At 43.9% G+C, this 12,358-nt stretch overlaps 2 protein-coding genes across 48 annotated transcripts in view; both read left to right on the plus strand.

The window, feature by feature from the left end:
* Window positions 1–1,045: 1,045 nt before the first annotated feature.
* Window positions 1,046–12,358, plus strand: part of LOC121880079 (myosin heavy chain, muscle-like) — a 47,663-nt gene continuing 36,350 nt past the window's right edge. For 46 of the 47 annotated variants that reach the window (XM_042387110.1, XM_042387096.1, XM_042387100.1 and 43 more), the window contains exons 1-3: window positions 8,893–8,990; window positions 9,634–10,221; window positions 11,876–11,903. In XM_042387110.1, coding sequence (XP_042243044.1) covers window positions 9,708–10,221; window positions 11,876–11,903 — 542 coding nt within the window. In that variant the 5' untranslated portion in view covers window positions 8,893–8,990; window positions 9,634–9,707. Of the gene's footprint in view, window positions 1,093–8,892; window positions 8,991–9,633; window positions 10,222–11,875; window positions 11,904–12,358 lie in introns of those variants that run through there. The other variant, XM_042387094.1, reaches the window with a different exon arrangement.
* On the plus strand, window positions 7,170–8,747 carry LOC121880187 (probable maltase-glucoamylase 2). Its single transcript, XM_042387316.1, has one exon. It carries the CDS (start codon window positions 7,170–7,172, stop codon window positions 8,745–8,747), a length of 1,578 nt encoding a protein of 525 aa, XP_042243250.1.

Below are 12,358 nucleotides of genomic sequence, written 5' to 3' on the forward strand. Positions count from 1 at the left end.
ATCTGATATTTTGTTTTTCTCTTGATCCTTAATTTACTTTTATGGTTCATTGTTGATGTAGTAATATACTTTATACTGTACACTGTGGTCTGTCCACCGCCACGTTGTAGTTTGAAATCTTAAACAATTGCTTCTTTCTTGGTTCTAGTGTATTGTGCTTAATGTATTTTTTTCATACATCACCTTAGAGGTTATGTATCACGTATGTAAGCTTGAAATGCGCAAATTTGATATAAGGGTTTTCCCACTTTCTATTTTCAATTATCCGTCGATTGGTATACGTCTTACACTCATAGCTTACTCGAAGGCTGTGAGAGCTAGGCTTGTAAAATAATTTCCCCGAGTTCTCACAGGGTTATAAATCCCCGAAAGTTGCCGATATCTCAAAACGTCAGATTGGCACTAATACGCCCCTGCTTTACACGACGCCTCATATACAGTATTTACAAAGAAAGGCAGAGTGTGTAGGAGGTAGGTAAGATAACCTCAGATTACAGAGGAGGTGCGAGGCTTCACGATGTAAACCAGAGACACCTGGTGGGGAGAGAGTGGTAGAGAGGAGCTGGATTACAGGGCAACACTACCGGGTACCTCACACCCCTTCAGGGTACCCATATCTCACCAGCATTACTGAGGTAACACTATCACGCTTTCCTGTGCTAGGTTAAGTTCTCCAGTATCCTAGAAACGTCAATAATGGTCACCGGCAGGCAGGCGGGAGAAGAGTGGAGCGACAGCTTAATTTTAACAGGTTAAGGGTATATGGTGTTGTACGCACCGGTGGCTTAGTCCCATTTAGTGCCACCACAGTCTTGTTCGGCCCCGGATTCTTGGCTCCAACCCCGGCTATCAGCCTAAAATGGTAGGGGAGGCTTACGTCACTAGTGCACAAGATACCCATAAGAAACTGCTTTCAGAGCTCCGCGGTGATTGGTTGCTGGATACTATAACGGCGTAAAGCACAGTTCACCTACCAATCAAAGCGTGACTCGAGCGCTACGTCACGACGGGTCTGGGGATGCCGGATCACATTGCAGGGGTACATAAACACTGACCCGACGTCTCTCCGAACAGAACAGCTTTCGATCTGTGGTGAGCAACAACCCTTTGTGTGTGTATGTGTGTGTGTGTGGTGACAGTGTCGTGTACTGGAGGCAGCCCCTGTACCGCTGTGGCTTGTCTTCATCCCAGTACAAAGGTGCTCAGGAGTACCTAGTTATGTCCCAGTACAGAGAAACCCAGTTTGTGTCCCAGTACAAAAATGTCCAGACTGATTGTCCCAGTACCGTGGAGGTGTCCACTTTGTGTCCCAGTACGATGTTGCCCAGTTTGTGTGTCCCAATATGGTGGAGGTGTCCAGTTTGTGACACCAGTATAGTAGAGGTGCCCTGTTAGTAAGACCCAAACTAATGGACGTGCCCAGTTTGTGTGACCCATTATAGTGGAGGTGCCAAATTTAAGATCCAGTACAGTAGAGTTTACCCCGTTCTGACCCAGGATAGTGGAGGTGCCCAGTTTGTGACCCAGTATAGTGGAAGTGCCCAGTTTGTGACCCAGTATAGAGGAGGTGCCCAGTTTATGGTCCAGTATAGCGGAGGTGCCCAGTTTGTGACCCAGTATAGTGGAAGTGCCCAGTTTGTGACCCAATATAGTGGAGGTGCCCCGTTTGTGACCCAGTATAGTGAAGGTGCCCTGTTCGTGACCCAGTATAGTGGAAGTGCCCAGTTTGTGACCCAGTATAGTGGGTGTGCCCAGTTTATGATCCAGTTAGTGGAGGTGCCCAGTTTGTGACCCAGTATAGTGGATGTGCCCAGTTTGTAACTCAGTATAGTGAAGGTGCCCAGTTTGTGACCCAGTATAGCGGAGGTGCTCTGTTTGCCATGCAGTATAGTAGAGCTGTCCAGTTTGTGATCCAGTATAGTGACGGTGCTCAGTTTGTGACCCAGTATAGTAGGGGTGCTCTGTTTATGACCCAGTATAGTGGGTGTGCCCAGTTATGATCCAGTTAGTGGAGGTGCCCAGTTTGTGACTCAGTATAGTGAAGGTGCTCAGTTTGTGACCCAGTATAGTGGAGTGCCAGTTGTGACCCAGTATAGTGGAGGTGCCCAGTTTGTGACCCAGTATAGTGGAGGTGCCCAGTTTATGACCCAGTATAGTGGATGTGCCCAGTTTGTGACCCAGTATTGTGGAGGTGCCCAGTGTGTGACCTAGTACAGTGGAGGTGCCCAGTTTGTGACCCAGTATAGTGTTGGTGCTCAGTTTGTGACCCAGTATAGTGGATGTGCCTAGTTATGACCCAGTATAGTGGAGGTACCCAGTTTATGACCCAGTATAGTGGTGTTCAGTTGTGAGTGGAGGTGCTCAGTTGTGACCCAGAATAGTGGAGGTGCTCAGTTTGTGACCCAGTATAGTGGAGGTGCAGTTTGTGACCCAGTATAGTGGAGGTGCTCAGTTTGTGACCCAGTATAGTGGGAGGTGCCCAGTTTATGACCCAGTATAGTGGATGTGCCCAGTTTGTGACCCAATATAGTGGAGGTGCCCAGTTTGTGACCCAGTATAATGGAGTGCTCAGTGTGTGACCCAGTATAGTGGAGGTGCCCAGTTTGTGACCCAGTATAGTGGAGGTGCTCAGTTTGTGACCCAGTATAGTAGAGGTGCCCAGTTTGTGACCCAGTATAGTGGAGGTGCCCAGTTTGTGACCCAGTATAGTGGAGGTGCTCAGTTTGTGACCCAGTATAGTGGAGGTGCCCAGTTTGTGACCCAGTATAGTGGAGGTGCTCAGTTTGTGACCCAGCATAGTAGAATGTGACCCAGTATAGTGAAGGTGCCCAGTTTATGACCCAGTAAAGAGGATGTGCCCAGTTTATGACACAGTATAGTGGATGTGCCCGGTTTATGACCCAGTATAGTGGAGGTGCCCAGTTTGTGACCCAGTATAGTAGAGGTGCCCGGTTTGTGGCCCGGTTATGACCCAGTATAGTGGACGTGCCCAGTTTATGACCCAGTATAGTGGATTTGCCCAGTTTATGACCCAGCATAGCAGAGGTGCCCAGTTTGTGATCCAGCATAGTGAAGGTGCTCAGTTTGTGATCAGCATAGTGAAGGTGCTCAGTTTATAACCCAGTATAGTGGAGGTGCCCAGTTTGTGACCCAGTTTATGACCCAGTATAGTGGACGTGCAGTTTATGACCCAGTATAGTGGACGTGCCCAGTTTATGACCCAGTATAGTGGAGGTGCTCAGTTGTGACCCAGTAGTAGGGTGCCCGGTTTGTGGCCCAGTTTATGACCCAGTATAGTGGACGTGCCCAGTTTATGACCCATGTATAGTGGACGTGCCCAGTTTATGACCCAGTATAGTGGAGGTGCCCAGTTGTGACCCAGTATAGTAGAGGTGCCAAGTTTGTGACCCAGTATAGTGGAGGTGCCCGGTTTATGACCCAGTATAGTGTTGGTGCTCAGTTTGTGACCCAGTATAGTGGATGTGCCTAGTTTATGACCCAGTATAGTGGAGGTGCCCAGTTTATGACCCAGTATAGTGTTGGTGCTCAGTTTGTGACCCAGTATAGTGGATGTGCCTAGTTTATGACCCAGTAAAATGGAGGTACCCAGTTTATGACCCAGTATAGTGGAGGTGCTCAGTTTGTGACCCAGTATAGTGGAGGTGCTCAGTTTGTGACCCAGAATAGTGGAGGTGCCCAGTTTGTGACCCAGTATAGTGGAGGTGCCCAGTTTGTGACCCAGCATAGCAGAGGTGCCCAGTTTGTGATCCAGCATAGTGAAGGTTGCTCAGTTTGTGACCCAGTATAGTGGAGGTGCCCAGTTTATGACCCAGTATAGTGGAGGTGCCCAGTTTGTGACCCAGTATAGTAGAGGTGCCCGGTTTGTGGCCCAGTTTATGACCCAGTATAGTGGACGTGCCCAGTTTATGACCCAGTATAGTGGATGTGCCCAGTTTATGACCCAGCATAGCAGAGGTGCCCAGTTTGTGATCCAGCATAGTGAAGGTGCTCAGTTTGTGACCCAGTATAGTAGAGGTGCCAAGTTTGTGACCCAGTATAGTGGAGGTGCCCAGTTTGTGACCCAGTATAGTAGAGGTATCCAGTTTATGACCCAATATAATGGAGGTGCTCAGTTTGTGAACCAGTATAGTAGAGGTGCCAAGTTTGTGACCCAGTATAGTGGAGGTACCCAGTTTGTGACCCAGTATAGTGGAGGTGCCCAGTTTGTGACCCAGTATAGTAGAGGTATCCAGTTTATGACCCAATATAATGGAGGTGCTCAGTTTGTGAACCAGTATAGTGGAGGTGCCCAGTTTGTGACCCAGTATAGTAGAGGTATCCAGTTTATGACCCAATATAATGGAGGTGCTCAGTTTGTGACCCAGTATAGTGGAGGTGCCCAGTTTGTGACCCAGTATAGTAGAGGTATCCAGTTTATGACCCAATATAATGGAGGTGCTCAGTTTGTGACCCAGTATAGTGGAGGTGCCCAGTTTGTGACCCAGTATAGTAGAGGTATCCAGTTTATGACCCAATATAATGGAGGTGCTCAGTTTGTGAACCAGTATAGTGGAGGTGCTTAGTCTGTGACCCAGTATAGTGGAGGTGCCCAGTTTGTGACCCAATAAGATAAAGGCCAATTTATTAAGTGTTTGTGCCATTAGGCAAGGTAATAACACACAACACTGTCTCCGTATGTTAATGAAAGCATACGTTAACTTGTAGTGTGTGTGTGTGTGTGTGTGTGTGTGTGTGTGTGTGTGTGTGTGTGTGTGTGTGTGTGTGTGTGTGTGTGTGTGTGTGTGTGTGTGTGTGTGTGTGTGTGTGTGTGTGTGTGTGTGTGTGTGTAATTATTTGTGCTATTTATGTGTTTGTGTGTTTTTTGCAATCGAGCCGAATAATATTAAATCTATCTATCTATCTAACGTAGCATCATAGTAGGGACATCGGGTGAGAGTAAGAGAGATAAAAGAAAAGAAATAGAGAGATAGAGTTTGGGTCTGGTTAGTACTTGGATGGGTGACCGCCTGGGAACACCAGATGCTGTTGGCAGAACGACTGGCTAAGAGACTGGAACAAGAGATAGGGAAAGGACAAATGAACAATAGGCAAAAGGACAGGAGAGAGATAGGGAGAAGGATGTTAGATACATAAACAGATATGTAGATAGATAGAGAGAAGGGCAGGAAATAAATATTGAAACAACAGTACAGGGAAAACATATAAAAATGAATGATTGACAAGGGAGATGGACAAGGAAAATAGAGAGAGGTACAGGAATGAGGTAGATAATGTACAGGATACAAATGGATAGAGGAATAAAAGAGGGACAGCGAATGAAGGGAGTGAGGTGGAAGAAGGACAAGAGAGATAAAGTGAAAATAATAAATGAAATAGACAGATGGGGAGGAAGAAGACACAAAACGGAGAGAGAGATATAGAAAGAGATAATGATAGGAGAACGACATGAAAATGGGAGTTGAGAACATGGCAAGAGAATGTTAGGAGAGGGAGACGGGAGACTATTAAGGAGAAAGATACGAAGACTGACAGAGGAGACAGAAAGGAGGATGTCTGACCAATGAGACACGAAGGGGGAGACATTTAAGGGAAATATGGTGAGGATGTGACATGACAAATGAGGACAAAGAGCAAAGACACGAGAGAGTGAATAGAGTAACGGAAACACACGGACAAGAACACCCGTCCTCAGGCACGATCATACGAACACTAATTGTTATTGTTTACAAACAACGTTCGCGCATGAGTGGTTGAATGGTTGGTAGAAAACAGTGAGTGAAAATCAACCATGTTTTAATTTTAATTTTTTCATCATTATTGTATTATTTATTATTTGTAATATAATTTCTAACACCATAAAATTATTCTATCACTACATCCTATAAACTTGTCTAATCCGCTACACAACAACAGTCTATGGGAGGACGATGACTTGTTTAACATTAGAGCAACTATGTATTACATCCTAGGAGATTTATTTTCACCTGACTTTAAACTGAAAAACAAAATTTTTCGATCATGAATTACAACAAACTTAATCCTAAAGCAATTTCCAAATTAGTATCATGATCTCTCGGTCTCTCTCTCTTTATATATATATATATATATATATATATATATATATATATATATATATATATATATATATATATATATATATATATATATATATATATATATATATATATATATACAAAGTAAATCACTGTAGGTGCGTGATAGGTATATGCTGATAACCACAAGGAAGAAGAAAACACTTCCCAAGCGCTTTCGTGTAATTCACATCTTCAGGGGAGTACAGACTAGCTGTACTCACCCCTGAAGATGTGAATACACGAATATATATATATATATATATATATATATATATATATATATATATATATATATATATATATATATATATATATATATATATATATATATATATATATATACATATATATATATATATATACTCGTACTCTCGCTGAGCTTCGCCTGGGTTGCTAGTTAAACAAACCCTGGACGTACTGTATTTTCAAAATTGTTGATTGATCCTCGGGGTAGGATTTTGTGGTCGACCCATGAAGGGTCAAACCACCCTTCATGGAGTGCACGACCTTCTCCTAGGCTACCCGCACCGACCTACCAAATTTCAGCTCTCTATCGTCAAGACTGTGGAAACTCATTAGGGAGGTAAAACACACACACACACAATCTACCTCATATGCATAATATTGTATATTATTCCAAAATAACATAGATGAGATATGACCCCCCTATTCCTTACCCTATACTGTTAGAAGAATGGAGAGTGACAAACACCAACATGTGTGGAACACTTCTACACCCAACAAGTGTGTGGAACACTTCTACACTCAACAGGTGTGTGGAACATTTCTACACCCAACATGTGTGTGGAACACTTCTACACCCAACAGATGTGTGGAACACTTTTTGACCCCAAAGTTCTGTGGAACACTTCTACACCCAACAGTTCTGTGGAACACCTCTACCAATAATTGTGTGGAACACCTACCAACAGTTGTGTGGAACACCTATACGAACAGTTGTGTGGAACGCCTCTATCAACAGTTGTGGGGAACACCTCTGCCAACAGTCGTATGGAACACCAACAGTTGTGTAGAACTCCTCTACCAACAGTTATGTGGAACACCTCTACAAACAGTTGTGTGGAACACCTCTACAAACAGTTGTGTGGAACTCCTCTACCAACAGTTGTGTGGAACACCTCTTCCAACAGCTGTGTGGAACACCTCTACCAACAGTTGTGTGGAACACCTCTACCAACAACTGTGTGGAACTCCTCTACCAACAGTTGTGTGGAACTCCTCTACCAACAGTTGTGTGGAACTCCTCTACCAACAGTTGTGTGGAACTCCTCTACCAACAGTTGTGTGGAACACCTCTACAAACACTTGTGTGGAACACCTCTACAAACACTTGTGTGGAACACCTCTACCAACAACTGTGTGGAACTCCTCTACCAACAACTGTGTGGAACTCCTCTACCAACAGTTGTGTGGAACACCTCTACAAACACTTGTGTGGAACACCTCTACCAACAGTTGTGTGGAACACCTCTACCAACAACTGTGTGGAACTCCTCTACCAACAACTGTGTGGAACACCTCTACCAACAGTTGCGTGGAACACCTCTACCAACAACTGTGTGGGATTCCTCTACCAACAGTTGTGTGGAACACCTCTACAAACAGTTTTGTGGAACTCCTCTACCAACAGTTGTGTGGAACCCCTCTACCAACAATTGTGTGGAACACCTCTACCAACAGCTGTGTGGAACACCTCTACCAACAATTGTGTGGAACTCGTCTACCAACAATTGTGTGGAACTCGTCTACCAACAATTGTGTGGAACTCCTCTACCAACAGTTGTGTGGAACTCCTCTACCAACAGTTGTGTGGAACTCCTCTACCAACAGTTGTGTGGAACTCCTCTACCAACAGTTGTGTGGAACTCCTCTACCAACAGTTGTGTGGAACTCCTCTACCAACAGCTGTGTGGAACTCTTCTACCAACAGTTGTGTGGAACACCTCTACCAACAATTGTGTGGAACTCCTCTACCAACAGTTGTGTGGAACACCTCTACCAACAATTGTGTGGAACTCCTCTACCAACAGTTGTGTGGAACTCCTTTACCAACAGTTGTGTGGAACTCCTCTACCAACAGCTGTGTGGAACTCTCTCAACAGTTGTGTGGAACTCAACAACAGCTATGTGAACTCCTCTACCAACAGTTGTGTGAACTCCTTGTGTGAACCTCTACCAACAGTTGTGTGGAACACCTCTACCAACAATTGTGTGGAACTCCTCTACCAACAGTTGTGTGGAACTCCTCTACCAACAGTTGTGTGGAACTCCTCTACCAACAGCTATGTGGAACTCCTCTACCAACAGTTGTGTGGAACTCCTCTACCAACAGTTGTGTGGAACTCCTCTACCAACAGCTATGTGGAACTCCTCTACCAACAGTTGTGTGGAACTCCTCTACCAACAGTTGTGTGGAACTCCTCTACCAACAGTTGTGTGGAACTCCTCTACCAACAATTGTGTGGAACTCCTCTACCAACAATTGTGTGGAACACCTCTTCCAACAGCTGTGTGGAACTCCTCTACCAACAATTGTGTGGAACACCTCTTCCAACAGCTGTGTGGAACTCCTCTACCAACAATTGTGTGGAACACCTCTTCCAACAGTAGAAGGGTGGTAGCCTTAACACCTAAAGACATATATTTATAGCTTGGCGGTGGTGTCAAGTTGCCGGAGCGATGATGCCTTGCCAAGTCTGGCCTCGTCGCCCACCCACCACACGCCCATTACACTCCCCTACACCCCTCCTGGCTCTGGGTATATGAGAGCCACGCCCAGCACCCCCTCGTCAGTCGTGGTGTAGTGGGTGATCGGGAGTGTCGTGTGACAGTGGCGGTGCTGTGAAGCTTCTTGTATGTCATTACTTCTTTGTTCCGCTCAGTAACTTTATTCATACACTTTTCATTTTCTGTTGGAATTGTTTATATCGAAATTTATTTTTTATTTTTTATCACTAATAGAGTAATTTTAATCCCTTTTTCATACGTGTTGAGGTTTGTCAATGTATATTTACATGCTACGTAATCAAATGCATCAGTTGTAACACCAGATTTTACCATTCCATAATACTATAAAGAGCTGGCGTTACGTATCAAATATGTTTAAGCTGGTTGTTTCAGGACAATAATTGTGGATTACTGCATCCAATGCTAATAAGTGTATTAGACAATCCAGTGTTTAACATTCAAAGTCTGGTTTCAATGTTTAGTATCACGGCTTGATAATTACTGCACCGTAACTTGATGTGTGTTACAATTATAATCATTTCATTCGGGGTCATGTGAAGGTTAGCAGATACCTTGGTCAAGTTAACCATAATACTGTATATTACATCCACAGTTACCTTAACAAAGTTTGAAATGTGTACTGCGGGTCAGACTGACGCCTCACATTACATTCGCACTAACGGAGTTTTATGTGCACGAATTCAGTATTTCTCTGAATCAATCATCACTTAGAGTGCTAAGGTGGCTCACATCCTGTGTTCTCTTTCAGGAAAGTTCCAGGGCTGTTCTGCCGTACTGTGTGTCTGACTTGACTTCGACTGCTTCAAAACATCAACCTTCAACATGCCTGGCCATATTGCTATGAAGAGCAGCGGGCCCGACCCCGACCCAACTGAATTCCTGTACGTGTCCCTGGAACAGAAGCGCATTGACCAAACCAAACCTTACGATGCCAAGAAGGCCTGCTGGGTGCCTTGCGAGAAAGAGGGCTACGTCCTCGGCGAGATTCAGGGCACCAAGGGCGATCTGGTCACTGTCGGCGTGCCTGGTGGCGAAACCAAGAACTTCAAGAAGGACCTCGTCAATCAGGTTAACCCCCCCAAATATGAGAAATGCGAGGATATGTCCAACTTGACCTACCTTAACGATGCCTCTGTCCTGTATAACCTCAAGTGCCGTTACGTCACCAAACTCATCTACACCTATTCCGGCCTCTTCTGCGTTGCCATCAACCCCTACAAGCGCTACCCTATCTACACCAGCCGTGTGGTCAAGATCTACCAAAGCAAGAGACGAAATGAAGTTCCACCCCACATCTTCGCCATCGCCGACGGTGCCTACATGGACATGTTGCAGAGTGAGTATTGGCATTTTCGTTTCCGCAACTCAGTATTAATACACGACAAAATATATAGATTGCATATCCGCTCAAGCAGATACAAAGTTACACATACTGCAATATAATAATGTAAATAACTATACACATATGCATGAATGTTAGATATCTTACCTTCAGGTACAAAGCACAGTATATGTGCCACTTCAATGATATTGAAAAAAACCAAAACGGAATTGCGTCCATTATTGGGAGGAGTGTAAAATAGGGGTGGACAGGCGAGGGATGGAGGGGGAGTGAGTGCGAGCCAGCCAGGAAGTTATTTTGGAACCGGCTGGCACAGCCGACCCACCTCCCCCACTGGCACCCGCTCAACTGCACACCCTATATGGTCAAGAAACGAACCCGGCAACTCATATATAACTATATATATACTGCATGTCGACAGTTTATCCAAAAATTTACTTATAAAATATTTCTTTGCGTGGCGACCAACATGGAAACTAAAATGTATTAGCTTTTGTCATCCGCGGGACTTTGCATTTAAAAATCACTTCTACTTCTATCTGAGAAAATATTTTTTTATGAGAATCTGAGAGAAATAATCCTGGACTTACTAATTCCTGAATCACTGGACCCGGACCTGCAACCAAACCTAACCTAACTTGACTTATTCTAAGCCACCCCAGACATAATATATCCATACCCGCGGCTTTAGTAGGAAAATATAGGTCATTGTCCGGATTATTTTAATTTTGTGCACATAGTCTTGTTGAGGAGCTTTGTGAGAATTATGGGAAATGACTCACAGAGATGGGCGATGAGTGGAACTTTGTGAGAATAATTATAGGAAATGACTCACAGAGATGGGCGGTGAGTGGAATTTTGTGAGAATTATGGGAAATTACTCATAGAGATGGGCGATGAGTGGAACTTTGTGAGAATAATTATAGGAAATGACTCACAGAACGGGCGGTGAATGGAACTTTTTGAGAATTATGGGAAATGACTCACAGAGATGGGAGGTGAATGGAACTTTTTGAGAATTATGGGAAATGACTCACAGAGATGGGTGGTGAGTGGAATTTTGTGAGAATTATGGGAAATGACTCATAGAGATGGGCGATGAGTGGAACTTTGTGAGAATAATTATAGGAAATGACTCACAGAACGGGCGGTGAATGGAACTTTTTGAGAATTATGGGAAATGACTCACAGAGATGGGCGGTGAATGGAACTTTTTGAGAATTATGGGAAATGACTCACAGAGATGGGTGGTGAGTGGAATTTTGTGAGAATTATGGGAAATGACTCATAGAGATGGGCGATGAGTGGAACTTTGTGAGAATAATTATAGGAAATGACTCACAGAACGGGCGGTGAATGGAACTTTTTGAGAATTATGGGAAATGACTCACAGAGATGGGCGATGCGTGGAACTTTGTGAGGATATTTATAGAAAATGACTCACAGAGATGGGCGATGAGTGGAACTTTGTGAGGATAATTATAGGAAATGACTCACAGAGATGGGCGATGCGTGGAACTTTGTGAGGATAATTATAGGAAATGACTCACAGAGATGGGCGGTGAGTGGAACTTTGTGGGGTGAGAATACGGGAAATGACTAAACAGATGTGAGCTGCTTTTAATAAATCTCCATTTTTTCCTTGCAGACCACGAGAACCAGTCCATGTTGATCACGTAAGTACCCGCCTCGCCCCCTGCACCACCACATACTACCATCATGTTTTATACCATAGTTTTAGTTAAGTCACTCTTAAGATCATATATATTACAAAGTTACTCTTCTCTTATTGTTAATTGTGTTTATACCTAAGATGAATGAGATATATTCCTATGATTGATGCTAATTAGCTTCCTACTTCATCCAGATCCTTCGTGAGATAATCCTTTCTGTGTCTGGAAATTATAGGACATTTTCCAGGTTTTTTTTTTTATCATGGAATTCGAAAGAGACTAACTCCACTTTCTCTCTGATACCATGAATTTCTTAATGGTCTGATGGTTTTGCCTTTTCTTAAACATAATTTTGCAGTGCTCATAGCTTGTCAATTAATGGCTGATTCAGTGTTTACAATTTCCTCTATAAAACTTTAATATTAAATAATTATACCTAATTTCAATATCCAATACCA

The sequence above is a fragment of the Homarus americanus genome, unplaced genomic scaffold (genome assembly GCF_018991925.1).
Source record: "Homarus americanus isolate GMGI-L3 unplaced genomic scaffold, GMGI_Hamer_2.0 scaffold30108, whole genome shotgun sequence".
Taxonomy (NCBI): Eukaryota; Metazoa; Arthropoda; class Malacostraca; order Decapoda; family Nephropidae; genus Homarus; species Homarus americanus.

Excerpts from the sequence above, each read along its gene's own strand:
- LOC121880187 (XM_042387316.1), top strand. The coding sequence starts at position 7,170 with ATGTGGAACACCTCTACAAACAGTTGTGTGGAACACCTCTACAAACAG.